General features: G+C 48.6%; 1 protein-coding gene across 2 annotated transcripts in view; it reads right to left on the reverse strand.

Moving 5' to 3' along the window:
• The window catches only part of ccdc93 (CCC complex scaffolding subunit CCDC93), a 43,037-nt gene extending 26,416 nt beyond the window's left edge, over positions 1–16,621 (reverse strand). The window contains exons 1-13 of one of the 2 annotated variants that reach the window (XM_075478880.1): positions 16,425–16,621; positions 16,180–16,293; positions 15,391–15,485; positions 15,139–15,250; positions 14,252–14,350; positions 10,121–10,177; positions 9,942–10,042; positions 3,861–3,878; positions 3,597–3,633; positions 3,246–3,335; positions 2,703–2,753; positions 299–385; positions 23–139 (exon numbers count right to left, since the gene is read on the reverse strand). In XM_075478880.1, coding sequence (XP_075334995.1) covers positions 23–139; positions 299–385; positions 2,703–2,753; positions 3,246–3,335; positions 3,597–3,633; positions 3,861–3,878; positions 9,942–10,042; positions 10,121–10,177; positions 14,252–14,350; positions 15,139–15,250; positions 15,391–15,485; positions 16,180–16,293; positions 16,425–16,556 — 1,110 coding nt within the window. In that variant the 5' untranslated portion in view covers positions 16,557–16,621. The remainder of the gene's footprint in view (positions 1–22; positions 140–298; positions 386–2,702; positions 2,754–3,245; positions 3,336–3,596; positions 3,634–3,860; positions 3,879–9,941; positions 10,043–10,120; positions 10,178–14,251; positions 14,351–15,138; positions 15,251–15,390; positions 15,486–16,179; positions 16,294–16,424) is intronic. The other variant, XM_075478882.1, reaches the window with a different exon arrangement.
• Positions 16,622–26,977: the final 10,356 nt, after the last annotated feature.

A 26,977-nucleotide genomic window follows, 5' to 3' on the forward strand; every position in this document is an offset into this window, starting at 1 on the left:
GTGTGAGCCAGTGTCTGCTGACCTCCTCCAGCTGTTTGGTCTTCTGCTGGATCTGTTTGCTGAGTGAGGCCACAGCCCTGCGGTGCTGCTGCAGCGGACCAAAGCGCTCCGATCGCTCCTCTGAGGACAGCTCAGATTGCTGCAGGGACATGTTAGAGACACACATTTTACTATTCCAGGACAAATATGGGTTCAATCAAACATATCAAGCATAAAAAAGAAAGCTCCACAGAACTATGACTGACGGAGAGAAGTTAATATACATTTTTCCCCGTGTGGCTGGTAGCGCTTTGCTCACCTTCTCAGCGTACTCAGAGGCCATCTGTTTGATCTCCTCAGACTGCAGACCAACTATCTGACCCACTGCACTCGCAGTCAGTTTCCCCTGAAACAGAAGCACATCAACATGGACTCTTCCATCTGGCTCATTTCACTTTCTACACTTTCTTCATGTAAAGAGATCCAGTAACATTTGAATTAGAGATCGACCGATTATCGGCACCGGTTTTCAGCATTTTGACATATCGGCCTTTTTTTAATCCGACGGCTGATAAGAGATTAATTTCAAAGCGGGTTTTTTAGGCTCCAATGCAGCCTCTCTGTCTGTAGTCTCTGCTCTGTCTCCAGCACTGTCCCACCCACAGCACCATCTGATTGGTTCCACACAGAGCCAGGGAACAGCCAATCAGCACGCTGCTCACACACACACGGCAGAGAGGAGAAGCTAAGAAGCTAAGCTAATAAGCTAAGCTAAGGCAGCAAACATCCCAGCCCTCTCCAACTCACAGCTATAGCAGCGTTACTGTGAGCCCAATAACGTTCTAAACACAGAAGCTGCAGCTCTGCTCGCTCAGTCCCTCCAGACGGGCTGCTGAACATATCCATATGGAAATAGTCCCTGATGGTAGATGTGTGTGAGAGAGACAGAGAGCTATTTATTCCTTTACATTTTCACTTCACTTTATTAGAGACGCTGCTGAGCCTTGGAGCTCCCTGCACTTTTGTTAGACAATAGACATCTTTGTTTTAAGAAAAAACCTTTAACATGTTCTGTTATCTGGATATCTGTTTAATAAACATATGCTTAAAGGCATTTAAACTAAAGTGTTGGAGTTTGTATTATTCAAAATTTTGACGCCAATAATTTCACTTTTACTGCAAATGAATATCGGCTCCAAATATCGGTTATCGGCCACCTTAAATACTAACAATCTGTATCAGCCCTGAACACATCAGTCTATCTCTAATTTGAATGAACAGTAATCTCTGTCAGATACCTCAGTTCAGTTCATTTTGATTTATCCAAAATTCAAATGAATAATGTCTGCCAAGCCTCGCCTCCCACTGAAACAATGGGCCTCATGCAAGAACCGTTCGTACGCACAGATTTGTTCTCAAATCGTCCGTACGAGTGATTTAAGAGAATTTGCGTATTCACCAATCTTTTCGTATTTTACGTTTTCTTTCAGGTATGAACAGAATTTACAAGTGATCCAGACCTGTCGTAGGAGTTTCGTAAAATAGTCCGCTGTTATTCCAATCAAGTTTGCTTGACTAATGGATTGTATATTTAATTACTGTGAAGCAAACATAAATAAATATATACATTATACCCCATAATTATGCTGACATTATTCTGTTTGACTTAAATTGTGCACTAATTGAAGGTTCATTTGAATCTGGCCACTGGAACCTTTCAGAGGGAGATTGGGGACAGATCGGGGGTGTCCCAGTCCTCTGTGAGTCGTGCGCTCCCCTTGGTCATCAAAGCTCTCATCAGTTTATCACCCATGGTACATCAGATTCCCATACACCGCTGTCCAACAAGTACAGATTAAGAGGGACTTTCATGCCGTGGCTGGACTGCCAAACATAATCGGAGCAATAGACTGCACACATATACGCATCAAAGCACCCGTGCTGCTGTGGAGCGCACTGAGCTGAAGGCCAGGTGGGTGTGTCTCGATACCTCGTTCATGGCGCAATAATATTGCCATGAATGAGGGTCTCCACCTGAACCAGCCCAGGCAGACCAGAAGGTGTGGTGCCAGAAGACCTCCCTCATGGACCACCCCATCAAAGTGCCATCATGATGAGGCAACAACTGATTGCACGGCTTTAGTTGCAGTCATCGAGCGCCTGCCCAGGGCAAGACATTTTTTTTTTAAGCCATTTTCTTATCAAACCATTTATTTTTTTATTTCGGTGACATGGTGTTAACAGCACTCCTAATTGCTTCCCATTTCTTGGCTTTAGCAGGTCCGTAATTCCACTGCTGACTCTGCTAAAAATGACAGATTTTCCTTTCTGGATCTCTGAAAGCAGAACTTCAGTCTCAGAGCCCCTAAAGTTGTTCTTTGTACACCTTGATGCCATTCTCATGACTCAACACTCAACACTTCCTGGCACAGGAGAGAGGAAGCACAGCCTTATATGGTATTATTTAGGGCGTGGAGTATGCAAATCTACTATCCTCGTGCACGTGAACTTAGATACGCACGGGTGGCATTCATCATTTACGCAGGTCGTTTACACACTTTTTCCGAAGTTAAGAGCGTTTGTTGAATCTGACGTGGCGTGTACGAGACCTTCGTACGAAAAAAGTGAGAGAAATTTAGAATAAAAATACGAAAATGTTCTTGCATGAGGCCCAATGTGCCTCCTCCAGCAGATGATCAGTGAATCAGACATGACTTGCTTACCTCTTCATTTACCATGGCAGCCATGTTGGTCATCAGCGTTCTGATCCGCATCTAAAGAAAAAAGGAAATCACAGGTTAAAGTGTTTAAGTCTTAAAGGTTTATTTTTACTTATAGACTGCTCTGGATTTAACTAAGCAAACAGGTTAGGGCCTCCCATTAGATAATTACTGCATGGATGTTATGTTTCAGCTGGCACCAAGTTATTTAACCCAAACTGATGCAGTGAGCAGCTTCTCATTTCTTAAACAGCCAGGTCAGAAAACACATCCTGTGGTCGTGGAAAAGATGTTCATCTGTGTCAGAAGGTCAAATTATTGGCAACGACCACAGAAAACATCTAAGGAGAATGATGAAACTACTGAAACTGGGTTAAATCTGGTTTAAAATGCAGCCGGCCCTCTGAGCTTTGGATTGAGACCTCTCTTTCATGCTGTGTCCACACACTGAACCCGCTTGTTTGGGTGAACACGCTGAAATATTCCATCACAACAGTTTTGTTTCTAAGTTTTATCTGCAGCCCAGGCGCTGAATGAAGTTCTCACCTCCTCTGCTGCCTGTAAGTCATCCTCCTCCAACACCTCTGCCATCCCAGGGGGCGCCGCCTGAGAGCCACTGGCCTTCCCCTCGTCTCCCTGGAGAAAGGATGGGGGGGGGGGGGGGGGGGGGGGGGGGGGTTGCACACAAGAAGACATAAGAGACAGAAACATCATTCTTTTTTCTCATCAGAACAAGCCTTCAACATGTTCCCCAACACAACCTGGTGTTCTGGAACAGAGCATGCTGCAGCCGGAACATGCTTTGATTGTTCTAATATGTGTTGCAGCACATAAACAACTCCTCATTAAGAGCGTGGGGCGGGGGGGTCCCACAGACTCATAGACAAAAACACCTACCTGGTCTTGTTTGGTCTGCTTACTGAATCCATACCGCCTGTAGATAAAGAACAGAACAATGTGACATCACTAAACATTAATGATGAGCACTGCATCATGCCACACTCACTGCAGGAAGGAGGGAATGAGCACACACACACCACAGCAGCACCACCGTTTGCATCCATCATGCCCAAAATAAGTGAGCAGTTTGCATTCTCTGAGCAGCCCGTCCACACAAAGCACAGAGCGGCACGCCACAGACACGCCACAGACTGTACTTACAGGAGGGAATCGCACACTCTAGAGGCAGGGATGGATGGATGAGAAAACAGTTTGTCAGACAAATGAACCACCGCACATAGGATGTGCTCAAGACTGCAGCAGGGACAGGTCAGACGGTGCTGGACTCTGACTGGACTCTACCTGGACCAATGGTGTCATTGTTACCGGGCAAACGTGCCTACATCATTCGATCCTTCCCCAAACCCCACCAGCTGTGTAAATGCACTGCTCCATGAGAAACACATTACTCCACCCAACACACGCAACGATCCATCTTCTGTGATCCCACCTGAAGCCTAACCCCCATCTTCAACAGAATTCTGGACAATGTTGCCCCTCTGAAAAGGAAGGTAATCAGTCAGAAGAGGTTGGCTCCTTGGTATAATTCACAGCTGCGTGCTTTAAAGCAGACTGCAAGAAAGCTGGAGAGACAGTGGCGTTCCTCTAATTTAGAAGAGTCTCAGTTAGTCTGGAAAGATAGTTTAATAACGTATAAGAAAGCCCTTCGTAAAGCTAGAACTGCTTATTATTCATCATTGATAGAAGAGAATAAGAATAATCCCAGGTTTCTTTTCAGCACTGTAGCCAGTCTGACTAAGAGTCCGAGCTCTGCTGAGCCAGGTATTCCTTTAACTCTCAGCAGTGATGATTTCATGAGCTTCTTTATTAATAAAATGGTTTCTATCAGAGAGAAGATTGATGGAGTCCTTCCCACTATTATCAGTGATGTATTATCAAGTACAGCAGCTTTAGAAGTATCTTTAGAACCTGATTTGTATTTAGACGGCTTCTGCCCAGTTGATCTCTCTGAACTAACGACAGCAATAGTCTCTTCTAAACCATCAATTTCTGTTTTAGACCCAATACCAACCAGACTGTTCAAGGAGGTTTTCCCATTAATTGACACTTCCATATTGGATTTGATCAATCTGTCTTTGTTGACAGGATATGTACCTCAGCCTTTTAAGGTTGCTGTAATTAAACCTTTACTTAAAAAACCTACTCTTGATTCAGAAGTGTTGGCTCATTATAGACCTATATCCAATCTCCCTTTTATGTCTAAAGTTCTTGAAAAAATAGTTGCAGCTCAGCTTTGTGATCATTTACACAGAAATAATCTGTTTGAAGAGTTTCAGTCAGGATTCAGAGTGCATCATAGCACAGAAACTGCACTGCTGAAAGTTCCCAATGATCTCCTCTTAGCCTCTGATAGCGGACTTGTGTCTGTGCTTGTCCTGTTGGATCTCAGTACTGCATTTGATACGGTCGATCACAGTATCTTATTACAGAGACTTGAACATGTTATTGGGATTAAACGAACTGCATTAGGCTGGTTTAAGTCATATTTATCTGATAGATTTCAGTTTGTTCTTGTAAATGAAGAATCTTCCTCACACACCAGAGTAAGTCATGGAGTTCCCCAGGGTTCTGTGGTTGGACCGATTCTTTTTACTTTATACATGCTTCCATTAGGTAACATTATTAGACAGCATGGCATAAATTTCCATTGCTATGCTGATGATACTCAGCTGTACTTATCTATAAAACCAGATGAACCCAATAGGTTGGTCAGACTACAAGCATGTCTTAAAGACATAAAGACCTGGATGACTCAGAACTGTCTGCTTCTAAATTCAGACAAAACTGAAGTCGTTATCTTTGGACCTGAGCGCTTCAGGGAGAAATTGTCTAGCTATATAGTTACTCTAGATGGTATTTCCTTGGCTTCTGGTCCTACAGTGAGGAACTGTGGAGTTATTTGTGACCAGGATCTGTCCTCTGACTCACATATAAAACAGGTTTCTAGGACTGCCTTCTTTCATCTTCGTAATATTGTTAAAATCAGGAACATCCTGTCTCAGAGTGATGCAGAAAAACTGCTCCATGCATTTGTTACTTCAGGATTGGACTGCTGTAACTCTTTATTATTGGGCTGTCCCACATATTCTCTGAAAAGCCTTCAGTTGATCCAAAATGCTGCAGCCAGAGTTCTCCTCACATATAAAGCTCTTAAAGGGGAACTCCGGGGCATTTGAAGCGCAATCCCATCGCTAGAGTTTGTCAAATACTGACAGTAGAACACAGATTGGTGCAAATCGGCGCTCCCTGTGCGGCGATTGCGCTGTTTGCGCAGCCTGTCATGCTAGCCAAATACGTGGTGGCCAATGGGCAAATTCTAAACCTTCCACGTAAAACAACAACTTGCACACTGCAGAAACGTCACACCACTTTATAAACCATCCGACAATAAAGTCACAAGCCTTACCATCAAAACCATATGCATGGTTCTTACATTACTGGCATGGGGACGTTACAAAACAACTTTATAAACAGCATGTCACTTACCTCTTGTTGGTATGCTCGCGCATGTGAAAGCCCAAAAGAGTCAATGGACGATACTCCCATATACAAAGCAATTATCTTCTCTAGAAAAACTGCGTTCAAGTATTTAAAACATTACAACAATATTGTTGTGATATATTGTTGTTAGTGGTGGGCATAGATTAATTTTTTTAATCTAGATTAATCTCACTGAAATCTTGAAATTAATCTAGATTAATCTAGATTAAAATGGCTCATTCAGGGGTCTGACAATCCGCGGGGTTCGCGGAAACAGACGTGTAAACTTTAGTTCCTATCCAAACAATAGTCGTTTAATCCTGAGACTGTTGCAATTGCCGTGTCGAGTGCTTCAATACAATAGTGTAGTAACCCCACGCATACCTTTCTCACTGCAATTAAGTTTTATTTCGGATTTATTTCGGATTTTATTTCGAATTTAGTTTCTTTTTCACAGCTGCCTCTGCTATTCCTGCTCTTCTCAGGTGTACCTAATGTAGTTTTACATAATTTGTAACGTGATGTATATCTTGTATAACAAATTGTAAATACCAACACGTTTATTCGTGTCCCTGCCCTCTCTTTCCTCATGTTTTTTTCCGTGGGGGTGCTGCACAGCGCGGGGCCTTTAAGAATTGAACATTCTAAATGTGATGTCACGAGCTACCAAAGCTAACAAAGCAAATTCTCAAGCGAAGCTTCTCCAGCGAGGTCGCTCTTGGTGAACACGCAGCATTAGGGCAGACCAGCTTATTCACATGCATGGCTCCAGCAGTTTCTCTTGCTTCGCCAACTTCTCATATTCAGTACTTGTTGGGAGGGCCAGGTGGTGCTGCTGTTGCGTTGTGTGCAGTGCGTCTCTGTTGCGCCTCACACGCTTGATCATCTCGAGGGTTGAATTCCACCATGTTGGAACATCTTGCACGAGCGGCTCCTGAACTTGCCCAAGGGAGGTTTGCTGGACTTTCAGCTCGTCTGCGTTGGCCGGACTGTGTTTGAAATGTCCCACCATTTTACGACACTTGGCAAGTGCAGCATCAAAACCCCCTTCTCGCAGTGACATTACAATCGCTCTCTGTACAACATGTGCAACACACGGCAGATGCTCGAAGGGCAGTATCCTCCCTGCGGCCACCATATTAGGAGCGCTGTCTGTTCCAACAGAGCAGATTTTGTCAACTATCCCCCACAGATTAGCGACCTCCATAAACTGCCTAGCACAGGCTTCTGCAAAGTGGCGTTCTTCTGTTTTCATCACACCTAACGGCAGACAAAGTACATCAGCCCACACCCGAGCTAAAATATCAAGGTAAAAGTCATCACAGTTTGCTTAGGCTACCTATTTTGACCCAGTTCCCAACCCAACTTTGAGAATAGATTAACGGCGATATTTTTTATATCGCCCGATAAGACTCTCAAATTATCGCAGCACGTTAACGCCGATAACGGCCCACCACTAATTGTTGTAATGTTTTAAATACTTGAACGCAGTTTTTTTCTAGAGAAGATAATTGCTTTGTATATGGGAGTATCGTCCATTGACTCTTTTGGGCTTTCACATGCGCGCGCATACCAACAACCGGTAAGTGACATGCTGTTTATAAAGTTGTTTTGTAACGTCCCCATGCCAGTAATGTAAGAACCATGCATATGGTTTTGATGGTAAGGCTTGTGACTTTATTGTCGGATGGTTTATAAAGTGGTGTGACGTTTCTGCAGTGTGCAAGTTGTTGTTTTACGTGGAAGGTTTAGAATTTGCCCATTGGCCACCACGTATTTTGCTAGCATGACAGGCTGAGCGAACAGCGCAATCGCCGCACAGGGAGCGCCGATTTGCACCAGTCTGTGTCCTACTGTCAGTATTTGACAACCTCTAGCAATGGGATTGCGCTTCAAATGCCCCGGAGTTCCCCTTTAATGACCGAGCTCCATCATATCTTAAAGATCTCAGTGTAAGATATTTTCCTAACAGAGCACTTCGTTCCCAAACTGCAGGTTTACTTGAGGTTCCCAGAGTTTCTAAAAGTAGAATGGGAGGCAGAGCCTTCAGTTATCAGGCCCCTCTCTTGTGGAATAAGCTGCCAGTAAATGTCCGGGAAGCAGACACCCTTTCCACTTTTAGGACCAGGCTTAAAACTTTCCTTTTTGATAAAGCTTATAGTTAGGGATGGCTCAGGTGATCCTGAAACATCCCATAGTTAAGCTGCTATAGGCCTAGACTGCTGGGGGGCCTCATCTGTCACACCTTTCCTCACTTTACTCTCTTTATGTATATGTGATATTATTGTGGTCATTAACTCGTGTTTCCCTGTTCCAACAGATATCCTTTGAATGGTGTTACAGTGGTTCCCCCCCCCTTTTCCGTCCTCTCAGCCCCCAGCCACCCTTCCTGAGTCTGGTTCTGCCAGAGGTTTCTTCCTGTTCAAAGGGAGTCGTTTCTCTCCACAGTCGCCTCAGGCACGCTCAGGACGGGAGATTGGACCGAAAAAGAAAAAGTTTTCAGTGCAATCTGTTGGTTTTCTTTAGCCTGATTAACATAGACTTTCAAATCTCTTCGAGATTCTGGTCTGACCAAGACCATAAGGAATACGATTCGAAATGGCCTGGTCAACCCGCCTCCCTCGGGTTGCTACTGGTTGTGGCCAGAAAAGGCTGTGCCTAAGCTTAAGCCAATCACACCACTCTTTCCTCTGACGTATGATTTAGCTACCAGCGGGGCTAACTGGTAGATTAAACTCTTACCAAAGCCAGTAGGGAGCAAGCCAGGCGAAAACGTCTTTCCTGTCAAGAAACGATTCAAGGGCTGTTCTTTGCTCGATTTTTAACGAGAATCTCCCGTCGAACACTTTCATTACAGCATCTACAGCAGTGTCAAAAGCTTGACGCTGCTCCATGTTGATATTGAATGAAGCGCTTCCGTGTACAATCCATGGGTTGAGTGGCAGTTCAACCACGTCACTACCTTGAACACGCCTCTACCCTGGGCCGTTGGCGCTGCTCAAAGTTGATTGCTTCCCGACAAAGTGGGTGGAGTTCCCATTTTTTCGGGAACTCGAATCCACCTGAATGAGCAGTTGGCCTGAGTAAGTGTAGCAGAGTCGAAGGTGTTGCGTCACTGCGAGGGCGGAGCCTGGGTAGGTTTTCTTAGCTAGGAAATTGTTTTTGAATTGGCTCTATATGAATTAATTGGATATTTTTATGAACAATTATGATTACAATGCATTGAATTCCAATTGGCTTGAATTGGACTTTATTATCTAAGTGCTTTGAGATGACATTTGTTGCATTTGGCGCTTTATAAATAAACTGAATTGAATTGAAAATTCAGACCAGTTCAGACCAGAGGCAGTGCACATCCAGCAGAGCAGAGCACCACCCAAATACATCTCATCTACAGCTCCACATCACACTGAAGCAGTGTAACTGAAATATCCATCTTATTCTGGACTGTCCCTCACATGTTGGAGACTCTTGCTGTGGAAACTGAGGGCCTTACTGGTCTTACGGTCCTGACACCGTCTGTGATCGTAGAGTTTCCAACTTTTCCACCAAAGTTCATGTAAATGAGAGCACCGCCTCTTTAACAGATGAATGACACTAACGTTTAGTATCTCAGCTCACACAGAGGCTCAGGTAGAGTGTGTTTACACAGAAATACTGACAGTGATGCCTCAGTACTTCATTCACATAGATGGACTCCAGCTGAAGTCTCCCACAGACACACGGGGTGTGAAACCTCACCTGCCATATTCCAGCAGAGTGGAGTGGACTCTGGACTCCTCATCCAGCTGCTCTCCTGCATCCTTCTGCCTCCTGTACTTTCTCTGAGGCTTGTACACTTCCTGGAAAACACCAATGTTCATTCACATGAACCCACCAACTTTATCCTGCAGAGTGGACAGGAAGCTGTGGAAGCTCACCAGGACATCCAGAACTGCCCGCACAGCCTTGTCTTTCTTCTGCAGAAATTCTTCATCCTGCACCGGTTTCAGAGCACATGGAGACACCACAGGTCACACAGAGCAGCTAAAGTACACATTACTCCAGGTGTGGTGCTGCTGCTGCAGCATGATGAAACATGAGAGGACATCCGAGGCCTGAAGAACAAACCGAATCCATCAGAGAGAGCAGGAACACCAGGAGCGCCCATAAACAGCTCACTCACAGATTCTATAATACTACAGATTCGCCACTCACGGTGCATTTCCGGTTTCCAACGAGGCGATTTTGGTTGCAGTTCCACCCTCTTTCCACGTGGGGCGCTCAATTTTGGAGACCAGAATGAATGGAGTCCTATGGAGCTATACGCCCTTATCTCAAGATATAATTTTTTCTCTAGTAATTTGAATGTTGTGTTCGAAAGAGGATGTTTAGAAAATACCCATGGCTGAGTTTTAGATTTTTAGAGCCACTCATTTGCTTAAAAAAAGGATCTGAAGTGTATATGACGTCATACATAGCTTACGACCGGAGATGCCGCTTTACGGCAACAATCCTGCTTGTTGTTGGTCCACAGCCTATCTAGTATTATAGAATCTGTTGTTGGTCTCAAAGGCAGCAGCGTTTTCAAGGAAGAGCTGTAGTAAGAGAGAATCTGTGGTAACATAAGCGGAAAAAGTCCATCTTAATTCTGTTGTCGCTTGGTATGGAGCCAGCCGTCAAGCGGTGCCTCTGGTCGTAATTCATTCTTTCGCCGGTCGACCAGCTGTCATTAGCACAATGCTAGCGCGTTGTGGACAACAAGAAGCCAACCTGTAAGAAATCAAAGGGATATATGTACTCGTTCAGTAGATTTTTTACTTGAAACCCATGTTGAGCTCTCAGAAACTACATTCAAATCTGAGCGCTCTTGAGGAGACTTAGGTGAAACTGACCATTTGTAGCATCTAGCTCTATTGGGCCCCATTCATTCTGGTCTCCACCGACGCCCCCAGTGGAATTCTGGTGGAACTGCAGCCAAAAAGCCGGTAAAATGGGGCTTAAAGCGATACTCCGGAGTAGATTCAACCTGGGGTCATTTGAACCGTGACATCCAGCCAAGTAGCCCACCCACAGTTTTTTCGATATTGGCTGAACATCAGCTGAGTTACTGAGTTATCCCGAATAGCTTCGTACAAGGGTTAATGGATCCTGGCAGTATCTCCAAAATTACCACACTAAAATCACATGCCATGACACCAAACTTCTACAGTAGTACAAATATGGTCTGTACTCACAAAACGATGCATTTGGAAGTTTGTACATAGTCCAGGAGTTTATTATTATCAACAAGCCTGATAGCTTTTCTGCTGCTAAAGCTGCGTCGACGTCACTTCTGGGAGCTAGGAGCTTCAAAGTAAGATGAGGGTTGACCTACTACTGTAGACAACAAAGTATATGCTATATTCTACATGTTTTTTATGAATTTTTATGTTGTAGAGTTATGAAATTATTTTATCAATGGAGAAATTGAGCAGCCTTGCCTGAAGTTACCCTGAAGTAACCCTGAAGTGACCCTAAAGTGACCCTGAAGTGACCCTGAAGTGACCCTAAAGTGACCCTAAAGTGACCCTGAAGTAACCGTAAAGTGACCCTGAAGTTACCGTAAAGTGACCCTGAAGTGACCCTGAAGTTACACTGAAGTGACCCTGAAGTTACCCTGAAGTAACCCTGAAGTTACCCTGACCCTGAAGTAACCCTGAAGTGACCCTGACCCTGAAGTAACCCTGACCCTGAAGTAACCCTGAAGTGACCCTGAAGTGACCCTGAAGTTACACTGAAGTAACCCTGAAGTAACCCTGAAGTTACACTGAAGTTACCCTGAAGTAACCCTGAAGTGACCCTGACCCTGAAGTAACCCTGAAGTGACCCTGAAGTAACCCTGACCCTGAAGTGACCCTGAAGTAACCCTGAAGTAACCCTGAAGTTACACTGAAGTAACCCTGAAGTGACCCTGGTGACCCTGAAGTAACCCGTAAGTTACCCTGAAGTTACACTGAAGTGACCCTGAAGTTACCCTGAAGTGACCCTGAAGTTACCCTGAAGTTACCCTGAAGTGACCCTGAAGTGACCCTGAAGTGACCCTGAAGTTACCCTGAAGTGACCCTGAAGTTACACTGAAGTGACCCTGAAGTGACCCTGAAGTAACCCTGAAGTTACACTGAAGTGACCCTGAAGTGACCCTGAAGTTACACTGAAGTTACCCTGAAGTGACCCTGTTGCTCGCTGGCAGCTGTTTCTCTGGTTTGGAACAGTTTGCCCTCGTGTGTGTTGTGACTCTGAGTCTAAGCTTTGTTGCTTGTGTCGTGACTGATTTAAGCTGTGTAGCTTTTGTTAAGCTTGTTAGCCTTTGAGTATCTTTGATTTTGTGTTGCACTTAGATTTTTCTCAGTATTAGTTGGTTTTGTGTTCCAGAGCCATTTTGGCCTCGCTTTTAAGTTGAGTCCGAGTTTTGTTTTGTGTGGAGTTTGTTTTTCATTGGTTTTTGTTTCTCATGTGCCGCACTCCTGTTTGGAGGATATTATCTTTGTTTTTGGACCAATTTTTAATCCAACAAAATAAACCCTTTTTTCTTTTTCAACATCAAACTTGTCTGGGATTATTAATGTTGCATCTCTCACCCGCTGGCCGAGCCGGGATGTAACGTTAAATGTGGAGGTTCCACCGAGTTACACTGAAGTGACCCTGAAGTAACCCTGAAGTTACCCTGAAGTGACCCTGAAGTTACACTGAAGTGACCCTGAAGTTACACTGAAGTGACCCTGAAGTGACCCTGAAGTTACCCTGAAGTGAGCCTAACCCTGAAGTAACCCTGAAGTGACCCTGACCCTGAAGTAACCCTGAAGTGACCCTGACCCTGAAGTAACCCTGAAGTTACCCTGAAGTTACCCTGAAGTGACCCTGAAGTTACCCTGAAGTGAGCCTAACCCTGAAGTAACCCTGAAGTGACCCTGACCCTGAAGTAACCCTGAAGTTACCCTGAAGTTACCCTGAAGTAACCCTGAAGTAACCCTGAAGTGACCCTGAAGTGACCCTGAAGTAACCCTGAAGTGACCCTGAAGTAACCCTGAAGTAACCCTGAAGTAACCCTGAAGTAACCCTGAAGTGACCCTGAAGTAACCCTGAAGTAACCCTGAAGTGACCCTGAAGTGACCCTGAAGTTACCCTGAAGTGACCCTGAAGTGACCCTGAAGTGACCCTGAAGTTAGGGCTGCACGATATATCGAAAATGTATCGTTATCGCGATACCACGGCTTGCAATACACGTATCGCAAAAATAAAAATTTTATCGCAAATTTATTTATTTATTTATTTTTTTTTCCCCTGTCCTGTCCAGCATTATGGCAGCAGAATTGTAATCTGAATACCGTTTATGCTAAACACATTTGCTATGCCAAGGGAAGCTTCATGAATGTAAATGCACTAGCCATTTTGGTCTAGCCGAGACCAGCAGGCCTCTGGTCGTGCTGCAGGCAAAGAGCCTGTGTCAGGCGGTGGCTGTTTAGTTGGAGTTTCACATATGATGCTCATTGGGGTGCACATTTTCAAGATGTGACCTCATGATGCTGGTGGTCGAATGCTAAGCTAGCTGTAGCTTAAATAGCTTGCATACCACTGTCTCGAGGCTCCACAATTTTTCCATCAACCGACCAAAATCTGAAGTATTTCCAGACGGGGCTTTTCATGTTTTGGGGGTTAAAATCCCTTTCTCTGTGCCTGCGGTGGAGTTGGGCTCTGAACTCTCTGCCATCTTCACATGAGTTAGCTTTCAGCAGTGACGCTGTGCGACTCCTGTGACCCCTCATGAACTGCGCCCACTCGCAGAGCAGCATTTTCACCTCCGAATGTCTGTTTTTAAAACCTCTGACAGCCATAAATCCCATGCCATTTGTGTGTCTGATCCAAATAAACAAGAGGACACTCGTTCCAAGAGTTTGAGCTGCAGCAGCTGCTCTATCCACGCCTGTTTGTTCAGCACAATGTTTCCTGGCTTCATACGATCACGGCAAACTGAGAGGCCCTTCCCAGCGTCATTGTTAGTCTGCATCTCTGTGAGCGACTGGTGGCGTTACCTCGGGGAGGCTGTGGGTCTTCTGGAACTGAGAAATGGAGTAGGCTCTCACATAGTCTCCCATCTCCTCCCTGGTCTCTATGGCTCGCTTCACCAGCCACTGCAGGGAAACACACGCATCAAACACAAATGGACACACGCACACTTCTGCCACACAGATGCTGCCTCCCTGCTGAGCCCAGCTCTAAGAGTCTGACATGAAGGTCTATGTGTTGAAACAAAGAGGCAGCAGAGCAGAACAACTTGATCTGATCGAGGACAAACCCAAAGACGTGCTGACGTCAGCCTGCCACACCGAGCCATGGAAGGGTCTGAGAGGGTCTGTGCCTGCTAAGGCCCGAGGCTGAATAAGTGAGAGGGTACTGGGGCGCACATTAACGTGCATCTGACAAAGACAAGAAGCCGAGAAAGGCTGCATCCTCAGAAAAGAAAAGAAAATGGTTGCAACATGGAGAAAAAGATGGGGATGCTCCTCAGGTTACAGAGGACAGAGCAAGCTGAGGCGGCAATCAGCAGAAATCAAAGTAGTGATGTCACCGTCAGCTGATCTATGCCGAATAAAGAGATCCAGAATCCATCGACTGGCTCCAAATTATGCAGTAATATCAGTAAAAACTGGCAGCCTCAGACAGAGATGTTTGGCAGGGAGCTTGGGGCCCTGGGGGCCACAAACATGTGCTGGCTCCATGGCAGCTGCAGCCTGCAGTGGCTGTCACTGCAAACCTTTTGGCTATATTCACATGTATTTACACGTGAATGAAAACTCTGATCCCACAGATCCACCTAACTCTGAGGCTGCGTACTGCCCTGCCCTGGATGGGTACAGACCACCATCATGGTCCGGTCTCTGAGATGCAGACCTCTGTAGCGTTAGCTTAATCCTCCCACCTGAATGACAGGGAAAATGTGGATGAAGTCCAGCCCTTGGATTTGATGGGGCTCAAGGCGGTGAGGACACTTCATCTTGGGGAGGACGGAGACTATTTTCTCTGTCAGGGCTCTGCAGGAACACAGAGAACAGGCATTGTTGATAGAATGAAGTCAGAGTGCACATCAACCAGAGTAGCTTCACCACGTTACTTCATCCGAATCAGCACACAGGCGCCTTCAACAATCCTCTGCCACCATCACATCACTTACATTTTCTGGCCGATGGTGGAGTTTTCCTGGAAAAGAAGATCCACATCAATGTCAAAGTTACATGTGGTGATGCACCAGGTCATCCCTCCGACCACCTGCAGGGGAGGAGAGGAGGAAACCAGCTGAAACAGTACAGCCCTCAGGGTACCAACAGTCAGGACAGAGAACCCCCAGCAGAACCACAGAGCCGCTCACTGACTCTGCAGCAGCTGAAATATGCATCCCCCTGGTGGACATGCTTTAAAGACAGTCTGAGATAAAGAGATAAAAAAAATTTTAAAAAGTTAAGATTGCAGATGTGTGAATTCCATGCGTATAAAGCTCACCTGGGCTGATTTATAATGGGGGGGTGCATATTTTCATATATATTTTCAGTGTACATATACTATTCATCTACATAAAGACATTAGAAAAAAGATGAACGAATGAAACACCATTGTCAGCTCAATATTATTGCTGTAACTTTATTGGATAAATGTAATAATCCACACATGAACCGGCTTTTCAAAACACATCTATGAAACGTTCAACACTCGCCCAGAACTTCTGTTTAAAAACACACACGATTACCAACAAAAGTCTTGATTTTCACAGATGTGCCCTGCAATCAAGGCTTAGTCACTGGTAGTCCTAAAACCTTTGTAATTTATAAACTTCCGATCTTTTATCATTACGAAAAACGAGCGATGGGGCAGAATGATCGCTTGATCTTGCTACGCGCGCTCCAGCGAATGGGGATGCACTTCTCGGCAAAACACCGTCTCCCCGCAGCAGGAGGCCGGTGCTTACCTTATCAAACGGAGACAGCCCCTTGATCCGGGCTCGGAAATAGCCCGCTGCCAGCAGCAGCTCCAGGATTTCGGCCAGCTTGACGCCCTGCTCTTCATCTTCTCTGGTTTCCACCTGGAAGCCAAACAACAAGCCTCTCGGTTAGCTGCTGCTCACTCCTCCATCCTCCACAGACCGTTGCTAACCTATTTTGGGTCCACTAACACCCCCCCCCATCCAGGCCGAAGGTGCCCCGCACACTGTACCTGGATTAGGTTGCCGTCTTGGTCGTACTGGGCTCCTATTTTGGAGCCAGTTCTGACTCTGTGGAAGACAGACGGAGCTGCCGCCGCCATGTTGGACTGGGTTGGTGATGACTTGTCACGTGACCGCGGCATGTGACGAGCAAACGTTCAGTTATTCTAACTTAATGGCACGTGTGAAGGGAGAAATAGATTTTAAAAAACAATAATTACGAATAATTTCAGCAGGACAGACAGCAGGACAAACAGACAGACAGACAGCAGGACAGACGTCACGGACAGCAGGACAGACGGACAAAAGGACAGACAGCAGGACAGAAAGACAGACAGCAGGACAGACGGACAGCAGGACAGACAGACAGCAGGACAGACGGACAAAAGGACAGACAGCAGGACACACAGACAGACGGACAAAAGGACAGACAGCAGGACAGACAGACAGACAGACAGACAGCAGGACAGACAGACAGACAGACAGACAGCAGGACACACAGACAGCAGGACAGACAGACAGACAGCAGGACAGACGGACAAAAGGACAGACAGCAGGACAGACAGACAGACAGCAGGACAGACGGACAGACAGTAGGACAGACGGACAGCAGGACAGACAGTAGGAAAGACAGACGGACAGCAAGACAGACAGCAGGACAGACAGACAGACAGACAGCAGGACAGACGTCACGGACAGCAGGACAGACGGACAAAAGGACAGACAGCAGGACAGAAAGACAGACAGCAGGACAGACAGACAGCAGGACAGACGTCACGGACAGCAGGACAAACGGACAAAAGGACAGACAGCAGGACAGAAAGACAGACAGCAGGACAGACAGACAGACAGCAGGACAGACAGACAGACAGCAGGACAGACGGACCAAAGGACAAAAGGACAGACAGCAGGACAGACAGACAGACAGCAGGACAGACGGACAGCAGGACAGACAGTAGGAAAGACAGACGGACAGCAAGACAGACAGCAGGACAGACAGACAGCAGGACAAACAGACAGACAGCAGGACAGACGGACAGCAGGACAGACGGACAGCAGGACAGACGTCACGGACAGCAGGACAGACGGACAAAAGGACAGACAGCAGGACAGACGGACAGCAGGACAGACAGACAAAAGGACAGACGGACAAAAGGACAGACAGCAGGATAGACAGACAGCAGGACAGACAGACAGCAGGAAAGACGGACAGCAGGACAAAAGGACAAAAGGACAGACAGACAGCAGGACAGACAGACAGCAGGACACACAGACAGCAGGACAGACGGACAAAAGGACAGACAGCAGGACAGACAGTAGGACAGACGGACAGCAGGACAGACAGTAGGAAAGACAGACGGACAGCAAGACAGACAGCAGGACAAACAGACAGACAGACAGCAGGACAGACGTCACGGACAGCAGGACAGACGGACAAAAGGACAGACAGCAGGACAGACGGACAGCAGGACAGACAGTAGGAAAGACAGACGGACAGCAAGACAGACAGCAGGACAGACAGACAGACAGACAGCAGGACAGACGTCACGGAAAGCAGGACAGATGGACAAAAGGACAGACAGACAGCAGGACAGACGGACAAAAGGACACACAGCAGGATAGACAGACAGACAGACAGACAGCAGGACAGACGTCACGGACAGCAGGACAGACGGACAAAAGGACAGACAGCAGGACAGAAAGACAGACAGCAGGACAGACAGACAGCAGGACAGACGTCACGGACAGCAGGACAAACGGACAAAAGGACAGACAGCAGGACAGAAAGACAGACAGCAGGACAGACAGACAGACAGCAGGACACACAGACAGCAAGACAGACAGACAGACAGCAGGACAGACGGACCAAAGGACAAAAGGACAGACAGCAGGACAGACAGACAGACAGCAGGACAGACGGACAGCAGGACAGACAGTAGGAAAGACAGACGGACAGCAAGACAGACAGCAGGACAGACAGACAGCAGGACAAACAGACAGACAGCAGGACAGACGGACAGCAGGACAGACGTCACGGACAGCAGGACAGACGGACAAAAGGACAGACAGCAGGACAGACGGACAGCAGGACAGACAGACAAAAGGACAGACGGACAAAAGGACAGACAGCAGGATAGACAGACAGCAGGACAGACAGACAGCAGGAAAGACGGACAGCAGGACAAAAGGACAAAAGGACAGACAGACAGCAGGACAGCAGGACAGACAGACAGCAGGACAGACAGACAGCAGGACACACAGACAGCAGGACAGACAGACAGACAGCAGGACAGACAGTAGGACAGACGGACAGCAGGACAGACAGTAGGAAAGACAGACGGACAGCAAGACAGACAGCAGGACAAACAGACAGACAGACAGCAGGACAGACGTCACGGACAGCAGGACAGACGGACAAAAGGACAGACAGCAGGATAGACAGACAGCAGGACAGACAGACAGCAGGACAGACGTCACGGACAGCAGGACAGACGGACAAAAGGACAGACAGCAGGACAGAAAGACAGACAGCAGGACAGACAGACAGCAGGACAGACAGACAGACAGACAGCAGGACAGACGTCACGGACAGCAGGACAAACGGACAAAAGGACAGACAGCAGGACAGAAAGACAGACAGCAGGACAGACAGACAGCAGGACAGACAGACAGCAGGACAGACGGACAGACAGACAGACAGCAGGACACACAGACAGACAGCAGGACAGACGGACAGCAGGACAGACAGTAGGAAAGACAGACGGACAGCAAGACAGACAGCAGGACAGACAGACAGCAGGACAAACAGACAGACAGACAGCAGGACAGACGTCACGGACAGCAGGACAGACGGACAAAAGGACAGACAGCAGGACAGACGTCACGGACAGCAGGACAGATGGACAAAAGGACAGACAGCAGGACAGACGGACAGCAGGACAGACAGACAAAAGGACAGACGGACAAAAGGACAGACAGCAGGATAGACAGACAGCAGGAAAGACGGACAGCAGGACAGACGGACAAAAGGACAGACAGGCAGCAGGACAGACAGACAGCAGGACAGACGGACAAAAGGACAGACAGCAGGACAAAAGGACAGACAGACAGAAGGACAGACAGACAGCAGGACACACAGACAGCAGGACAGACGGAAAGACAGTAGGACAGCAGGACAGCAGCACAGACAGCAGGACACAGACAGCAGGAAAGACGGACAGCTGGACAGACGGACAAAAGGACAGACAGACAGCAGGACAGACAGACAGCCGGACAGACGGACAAAAGGACAGACAGCAGGACAAAAGGACAGACAGACAGAAGGACAGACAGACAGCAGGACACACAGACAGCAGGACAGACGGAAAGACAGTAGGACAGACGGACAGCAGCACAGACAGACAGACAGCAGGACACACAGACAGCAGGACAGACAGACAGCAGGACAGACGGACAAAAGGACAGACAGACAGCAGGACAGACGGACAGCAGGATAGACAGACGGACAAAAGGACAGACAGCAGGATAGATAGACAGCAGGACAGACAGACAGACAGACAGCAGGACAGACAGACAGCAGGAAAGACGGACAGCAGGACAGACGGACAAAAGGACAGACAGACAGCAGGACAGACGGACAAAAGGACAGACAGACAGAAGGACAGACAGACAGCAGGACACACAGACAGCAGGACAGACGGAAAGACAGTAGGACAGACGGACAGCAGCACAGACAGACAGACAGCAGGACACACAGACAGACAGACGGACAAAAGGACAGACAGACAGCAGGACAGACGGACAGACAGTAGGACAGACGGACAGACAGTAGGACAAACAGACAGACAGCAGGACAGACGGACAGCAGGACAGACAGACAGCAGGACAGACGTCACGGACAGCAGGACAGACGGACAAAAGGACAGACAGACAGCAGGACAGACGGACAGCAGGACAGACGGACAGCAGGACAGACAGACAGCAGGACAGACAGACAGCAGGACAGACGGACAGCAGGACAGACAGACAGCAGGACAGACGGACAAAAGGACAGACAGACAGCAGGACAGACGGACAGCAGGACAGACAGACAGCAGGACAGACGTCACGGACAGACGGACAGCAGGACAGACGGACAAAAGGACAGACAGACAGCAGGACAGACGGACAGCAGGACAGACAGACGGACAAAAGGACAGACAGCAGGATAGATAGACAGCAGGACAGACAGACAGACAGACAGCAGGACAGACAGACAGCAGGAAAGACGGACAGCAGGACAAACGGACAAAAGGACAGACAGACAGCAGGACAGACGGACAGCAGGACAGACGGACAAAAGGACAGACAGCAGGACAAAAGGACAGACAGACAGACAGCAGGACACACAGACAGCAGGACAGATGGACAGACAGTAGGACAGACGGACAGCAGGACAGACAGTAGGACAGACAGACGGACAGCAGGACAGACAAACAGCAGGACAGACGGACAGCAGGACAGACGGACAAAAGGACAGACAGACAGCAGGACAGACGGACAGCAGGACAGACGGACAAAAGGACAGACAGCAGGACAAAAGGACAGACAGACAGACAGCAGGACACACAGACAGACAGACAGCAGGACACACAGACAGCAGGACAGACGGACAGACAGTAGGACAGACGGACAGCAGGACAGACGGACAAAAGGACAGACAGACAGCAGGACAGACAGTAGGACAGACGGACAGCAGGACAGACAGACGGACAGCAGGACAAACAGACAGACAGACAGCAGGACAGAAGGACAGCAGGACAGACAGACAGCAGGACAGACGTCACGGACAGACGGACAGCAGGACAGACGGACAAAAGGACAGACAGACAGCAGGACAGACGGACAAAAGGACAGACAGCAGGACAGACAGACAGACAGCAGGACAGACAGACATCAGGACAGACAGACAGCAGGACACACAGACATCAGGACAGACAGACAGCAGGACAGACGGACAGACAGACAGCAGGACAGACGGACAGCAGGACAGACAGACAGCAGGACAGACGGACAAAAGGACAGACAGACAGCAGGACACACAGACAGCAGGACAGACGGACAGACAGTAGGACAGACGGACAGCAGGACAGACAGTAGGAAAGACAGACAGACAGCAGGACAGACGGACAGCAGGACAGACAGACAGACAGCAGGACAGACAGACAGCAGGACAGACAGACAGCAGGACAGACGGACAAAAGGACAGACAGCGGGACAGACGGACAGCAGGACAGACAGACAGTAGGACAGACAGACGGAAAGTAGGACATACAAACAGTAGGACAGACAGACAGTAGGACAGACGTCACGGACAAAAGGACAGACGGACAGCAGGACAGACGGACAAAAGGACAGACAGCAGGACAGACAGACAGACAGCAGGACAGACGGACAGACAGTAGGACAGACAGACGGACAGCAGGACAGACAGCAGGACAGACAGACAGCAGGACAGACGGACAAAAGGACAGACAGACAGCAGGACAGACGGACAGCAGGACAGACGGACAGACAGCAGGACAGACGGACAAAAGGACAGACAGACAGCAGGACAGACAGACAGCAGGACACACAGACAGCCGGGCAGACAGACAGCAGGACAGATGGACTAAAGGACAGACGGACAGACAGACAGCCGGTCAGACAGCAGGACAGACAGCAGGACAGATGGACGGACAGACAGCAGGACAGACGGACAGCAGGACAGACAGAAAGCAGGACAGACAGACAGACAGACAGACAGACAGACAGCCGGGCAGACAAACAGCAGGACAGCAGGACACACAGACAGCAGGACAGACAGACAGACAGACAGACAGACAGACAGATAGCAGGACAGACAGTAGTACAGACAGACAGCAGGACGGACAGACAGACAGACAGCAAGACAGACAGAGAGACAGACAGCAGGACAGACAGACAGCAGGACAGACGGACAAAAGGACAGACAGCGGGACAGACGGACAGCAGGACAGACGGACAGACAGTAGGACGGACAGACAGTAGGACAGACAGACGGACAGCAGGACAGACAGCAGGACAGACAGACAGCAGGACAGACGGACAAAAGGACAGACAGACAGCAGGACAGACGGACAGCAGGACAGACAGACAGACAGACAGCAGGACAGACGGACAAAAGGACAGACAGACAGCAGGACAGACAGACAGCAGGACACACAGACAGCCGGGCAGACAGACAGCAGGACAGATGGACAAAAGGACAGACGGACAGACAGACAGCCGGTCAGACAGCAGGACAGACAGACAGACAGACAGCAGGACAGATGGACGGACAGACAGCAGGACAGACGGACAGCTGGACAGACGGACAAAAGGACAGACAGACAGCAGGACAGACAGACAGCCGGACAGACGGACAAAAGGACAGACAGCAGGACAAAAGGACAGACAGACAGAAGGACAGACAGACAGCAGGACACACAGACAGCAGGACAGACGGAAAGACAGTAGGACAGACGGACAGCAGCACAGACAGACAGCAGGACACACAGACAGCAGGACAGACAGACAGCAGGACAGACGGACAAAAGGACAGACAGACAGCAGGACAGACGGACAGCAGGATAGACAGACGGACAAAAGGACAGACAGCAGGATAGATAGACAGCAGGACAGACAGACAGACAGACAGCAGGACAGACAGACAGCAGGAAAGACGGACAGCAGGACAGACGGACAAAAGGACAGACAGACAGCAGGACAGACGGACAAAAGGACAGACAGACAGAAGGACAGACAGACAGCAGGACACACAGACAGCAGGACAGACGGAAAGACAGTAGGACAGACGGACAGCAGCACAGACAGACAGACAGCAGGACACACAGACAGACAGACGGACAAAAGGACAGACAGACAGCAGGACAGACGGACAGACAGTAGGACAGACGGACAGACAGTAGGAAAGACAGACAGACAGCAGGACAGACAGACAGCAGGACAAACAGACAGACAGCAGGACAGACGGACAGCAGGACAGACGGACAGCAGGACAGACAGACAGCAGGACAGACGGACAAAAGGACAGACAGACAGCAGGACAGACGGACAGCAGGACAGACGGACAGCAGGACAGACAGACAGCAGGACAGACGGACAGCAGGACAGACGGACAGCAGGACAGACAGACAGCAGGACAGACGGACAAAAGGACAGACAGACAGCAGGACAGACGGACAGCAGGACAGACAGACAGCAGGACAGACGTCACGGACAGACGGACAGCAGGACAGACGGACAAAAGGACAGACAGACAGCAGGACAGACGGACAGCAGGACAGACAGACGGACAAAAGGACAGACAGCAGGATAGATAGACAGCAGGACAGACAGACAGACAGACAGCAGGACAGACAGACAGCAGGAAAGACGGACAGCAGGACAAACGGACAAAAGGACAGACAGACAGCAGGACAGACGGACAGCAGGACAGACGGACAAAAGGACAGACAGCAGGACAAAAGGACAGACAGACAGACAGCAGGACACACAGACAGACAGACAGCAGGACACACAGACAGCAGGACAGATGGACAGACAGTAGGACAGACGGACAGCAGGACAGACAGTAGGACAGACAGACGGACAGCAGGACAGACAGACAGCAGGACAGACGGACAGCAGGACAGACGGACAAAAGGACAGACAGACAGCAGGACAGACGGACAGCAGGACAGACGGACAAAAGGACAGACAGCAGGACAAAAGGACAGACAGACAGACAGCAGGACACACAGACAGACAGACAGCAGGACACACAGACAGCAGGACAGACGGACAGACAGTAGGACAGACGGACAGCAGGACAGACGGACAAAAGGACAGACAGACAGCAGGACAGACAGACAGACGGACAGCAGGACAGACAGACGGACAGCAGGACAAACAGACAGACAGACAGCAGGACAGAAGGACAGCAGGACAGACAGACAGCAGGACAGACGTCACGGACAGACGGACAGCAGGACAGACGGACAAAAGGACAGACAGACAGCAGGACAGACGGACAAAAGGACAGACAGCAGGACAGACAGACAGACAGACAGCAGGACAGACAGACATCAGGACAGACAGACAGCAGGACACACAGACATCAGGACAGACAGACAGCAGGACAGACGGACAGACAGACAGCAGGACAGACGGACAGCAGGACAGACAGACAGCAGGACAGACGGACAAAAGGACAGACAGACAGCAGGACACACAGACAGCAGGACAGACGGACAGACAGTAGGACAGACGGACAGCAGGACAGACAGTAGGAAAGACAGACAGACAGCAGGACAGACGGACAGCAGGACAGACAGACAGACAGCAGGACAGACGGACAAAAGGACAGACAGCGGGACAGACGGACAGCAGGACAGACAGACAGTAGGACAGACAGACGGAAAGTAGGACATACAAACAGTAGGACAGACAGACAGTAGGACAGACGTCACGGACAAAAGGACAGACGGACAGCAGGACAGACGGACAAAAGGACAGACAGCAGGACAGACAGACAGACAGCAGGACAGACGGACAGACAGTAGGACAGACAGACGGACAGCAGGACAGACAGCAGGACAGACAGACAGCAGGACAGACGGACAAAAGGACAGACAGACAGCAGGACAGACGGACAGCAGGACAGACAGACAGACAGCAGGACAGACGGACAAAAGGACAGACAGACAGCAGGACAGACAGACAGCAGGACACACAGACAGCCGGGCAGACAGACAGCAGGACAGATGGACTAAAGGACAGACGGACAGACAGACAGCCGGTCAGACAGCAGGACAGACAGACAGACAGACAGCAGGACAGATGGACGGACAGACAGCAGGACAGACGGACAGCAGGACAGACAGAAAGCAGGACAGACAGACAGACAGCCGGGCAGACAAACAGCAGGACAGCAGGACACACAGACAGCAGGACAGACAGACAGCAGGACAGACAGACAGACAGACAGACAGATAGCAGGACAGACAGTAGGACAGACAGACAGCAGGACGGACAGACAGACAGACAGCAAGACAGACAGAGAGACAGACAGCAGGACAGACAGACAGCAGGACAGACGGACAAAAGGACAGACAGCGGGACAGACGGACAGCAGGACAGACGGACAGACAGTAGGACGGACAGACAGAAGGACAGACAGACGGACAGCAGGACAGACAGCAGGACAGACAGACAGCAGGACAGACGGACAAAAGGACAGACAGACAGCAGGACAGACGGACAGCAGGACAGACAGACAGCAGGACAGACGGACAAAAGGACAGACAGACAGCAGGACAGACAGACAGCAGGACACACAGACAGCCGGGCAGACAGACAGCAGGACAGATGGACAAAAGGACAGACGGACAGACAGACAGCCGGTCAGACAGCAGGACAGACAGACAGACAGACAGCAGGACAGATGGACGGACAGACAGCAGGACAGACGGACAGCAGGACAGACAGAAAGCAGGACAGACAGACAGACAGACAGACAGCCGGGCAGACAAACAGCAGGACAGCAGGACACACAGACAGCAGGACAGACAGACAGCAGGACAGACAGACAGACAGACAGACAGACAGACAGATAGCAGGACAGACAGTAGGACAGACAGACAGCAGGACGGACAGACAGACAGACAGCAAGACAGACAGAGAGACAGACAGCAGGACAGACAGATAGCAGGACAGACAGTAGGACAGACAGACAGCAGGAAGGGGTGGCATCAATAACTGGCACTAACCCTTCTGGAGTCCCAGGAGACCTTGGACTAAATCCTGTGCAGTTACTGTTCAGTAATGTTCTCTGATATGTGGAGGGTAAAGGGCCGTGTATACTCTTGCAGCAATTTTTCGCACTGAAGCACGTGACTTATGAGACCACAAGGTTTGCACGCGCACTTTCTGCCAGCAGAGGGAGTGCTGGGATCAAAGAAAACATCAGAAGAAGGAAGGAGTGGAGAAAGAACATGACCTCCTGTGAGCTCAATGGAAAACACGAGCTGGGGGCCGAATGAGCTCCTCTCATCAGTGTGCTTTATGTTCCCACAAAACTTTATTTCAACTTGGCAGATGACATAAAGGACACACTCCAGCTGTGTTAACAGAGTTTAAGAGAAATATTACATCCCAGGGAGAGTCAATACAAAGCCAATCATTAAATAAAATGAAATAATCAAATCAAATGAATACATGGTTAAATACATAAAGAATAAATACAGTCCTATATAAATCAAGCTGGTGAATGAATATATTACAGTATGACTTCATTTACATATATTTAGTGACAAATAACTTCATAGACCATCACTGAGGGCTTTATTTGAATGCGTTCATGAATTAAAAAAATGATAAAGAATAATAAAATATTTATTGTTGTTTTTCCTTCCAATAAAAGAAAGAAACAGTCTCAGTTCTCCTGGTGAAATTCTAAGGAAGGAGAGCTTTACTTATTTCAAAATGAAGCTCACAGAGGAGGAGGAGCAGCGACAGTCCAGCT

The sequence above is a fragment of the Odontesthes bonariensis genome, chromosome 12, assembly GCF_027942865.1.
Source record: "Odontesthes bonariensis isolate fOdoBon6 chromosome 12, fOdoBon6.hap1, whole genome shotgun sequence".
Lineage (NCBI taxonomy): Eukaryota > Metazoa > Chordata > Actinopteri > Atheriniformes > Atherinopsidae > Odontesthes > Odontesthes bonariensis.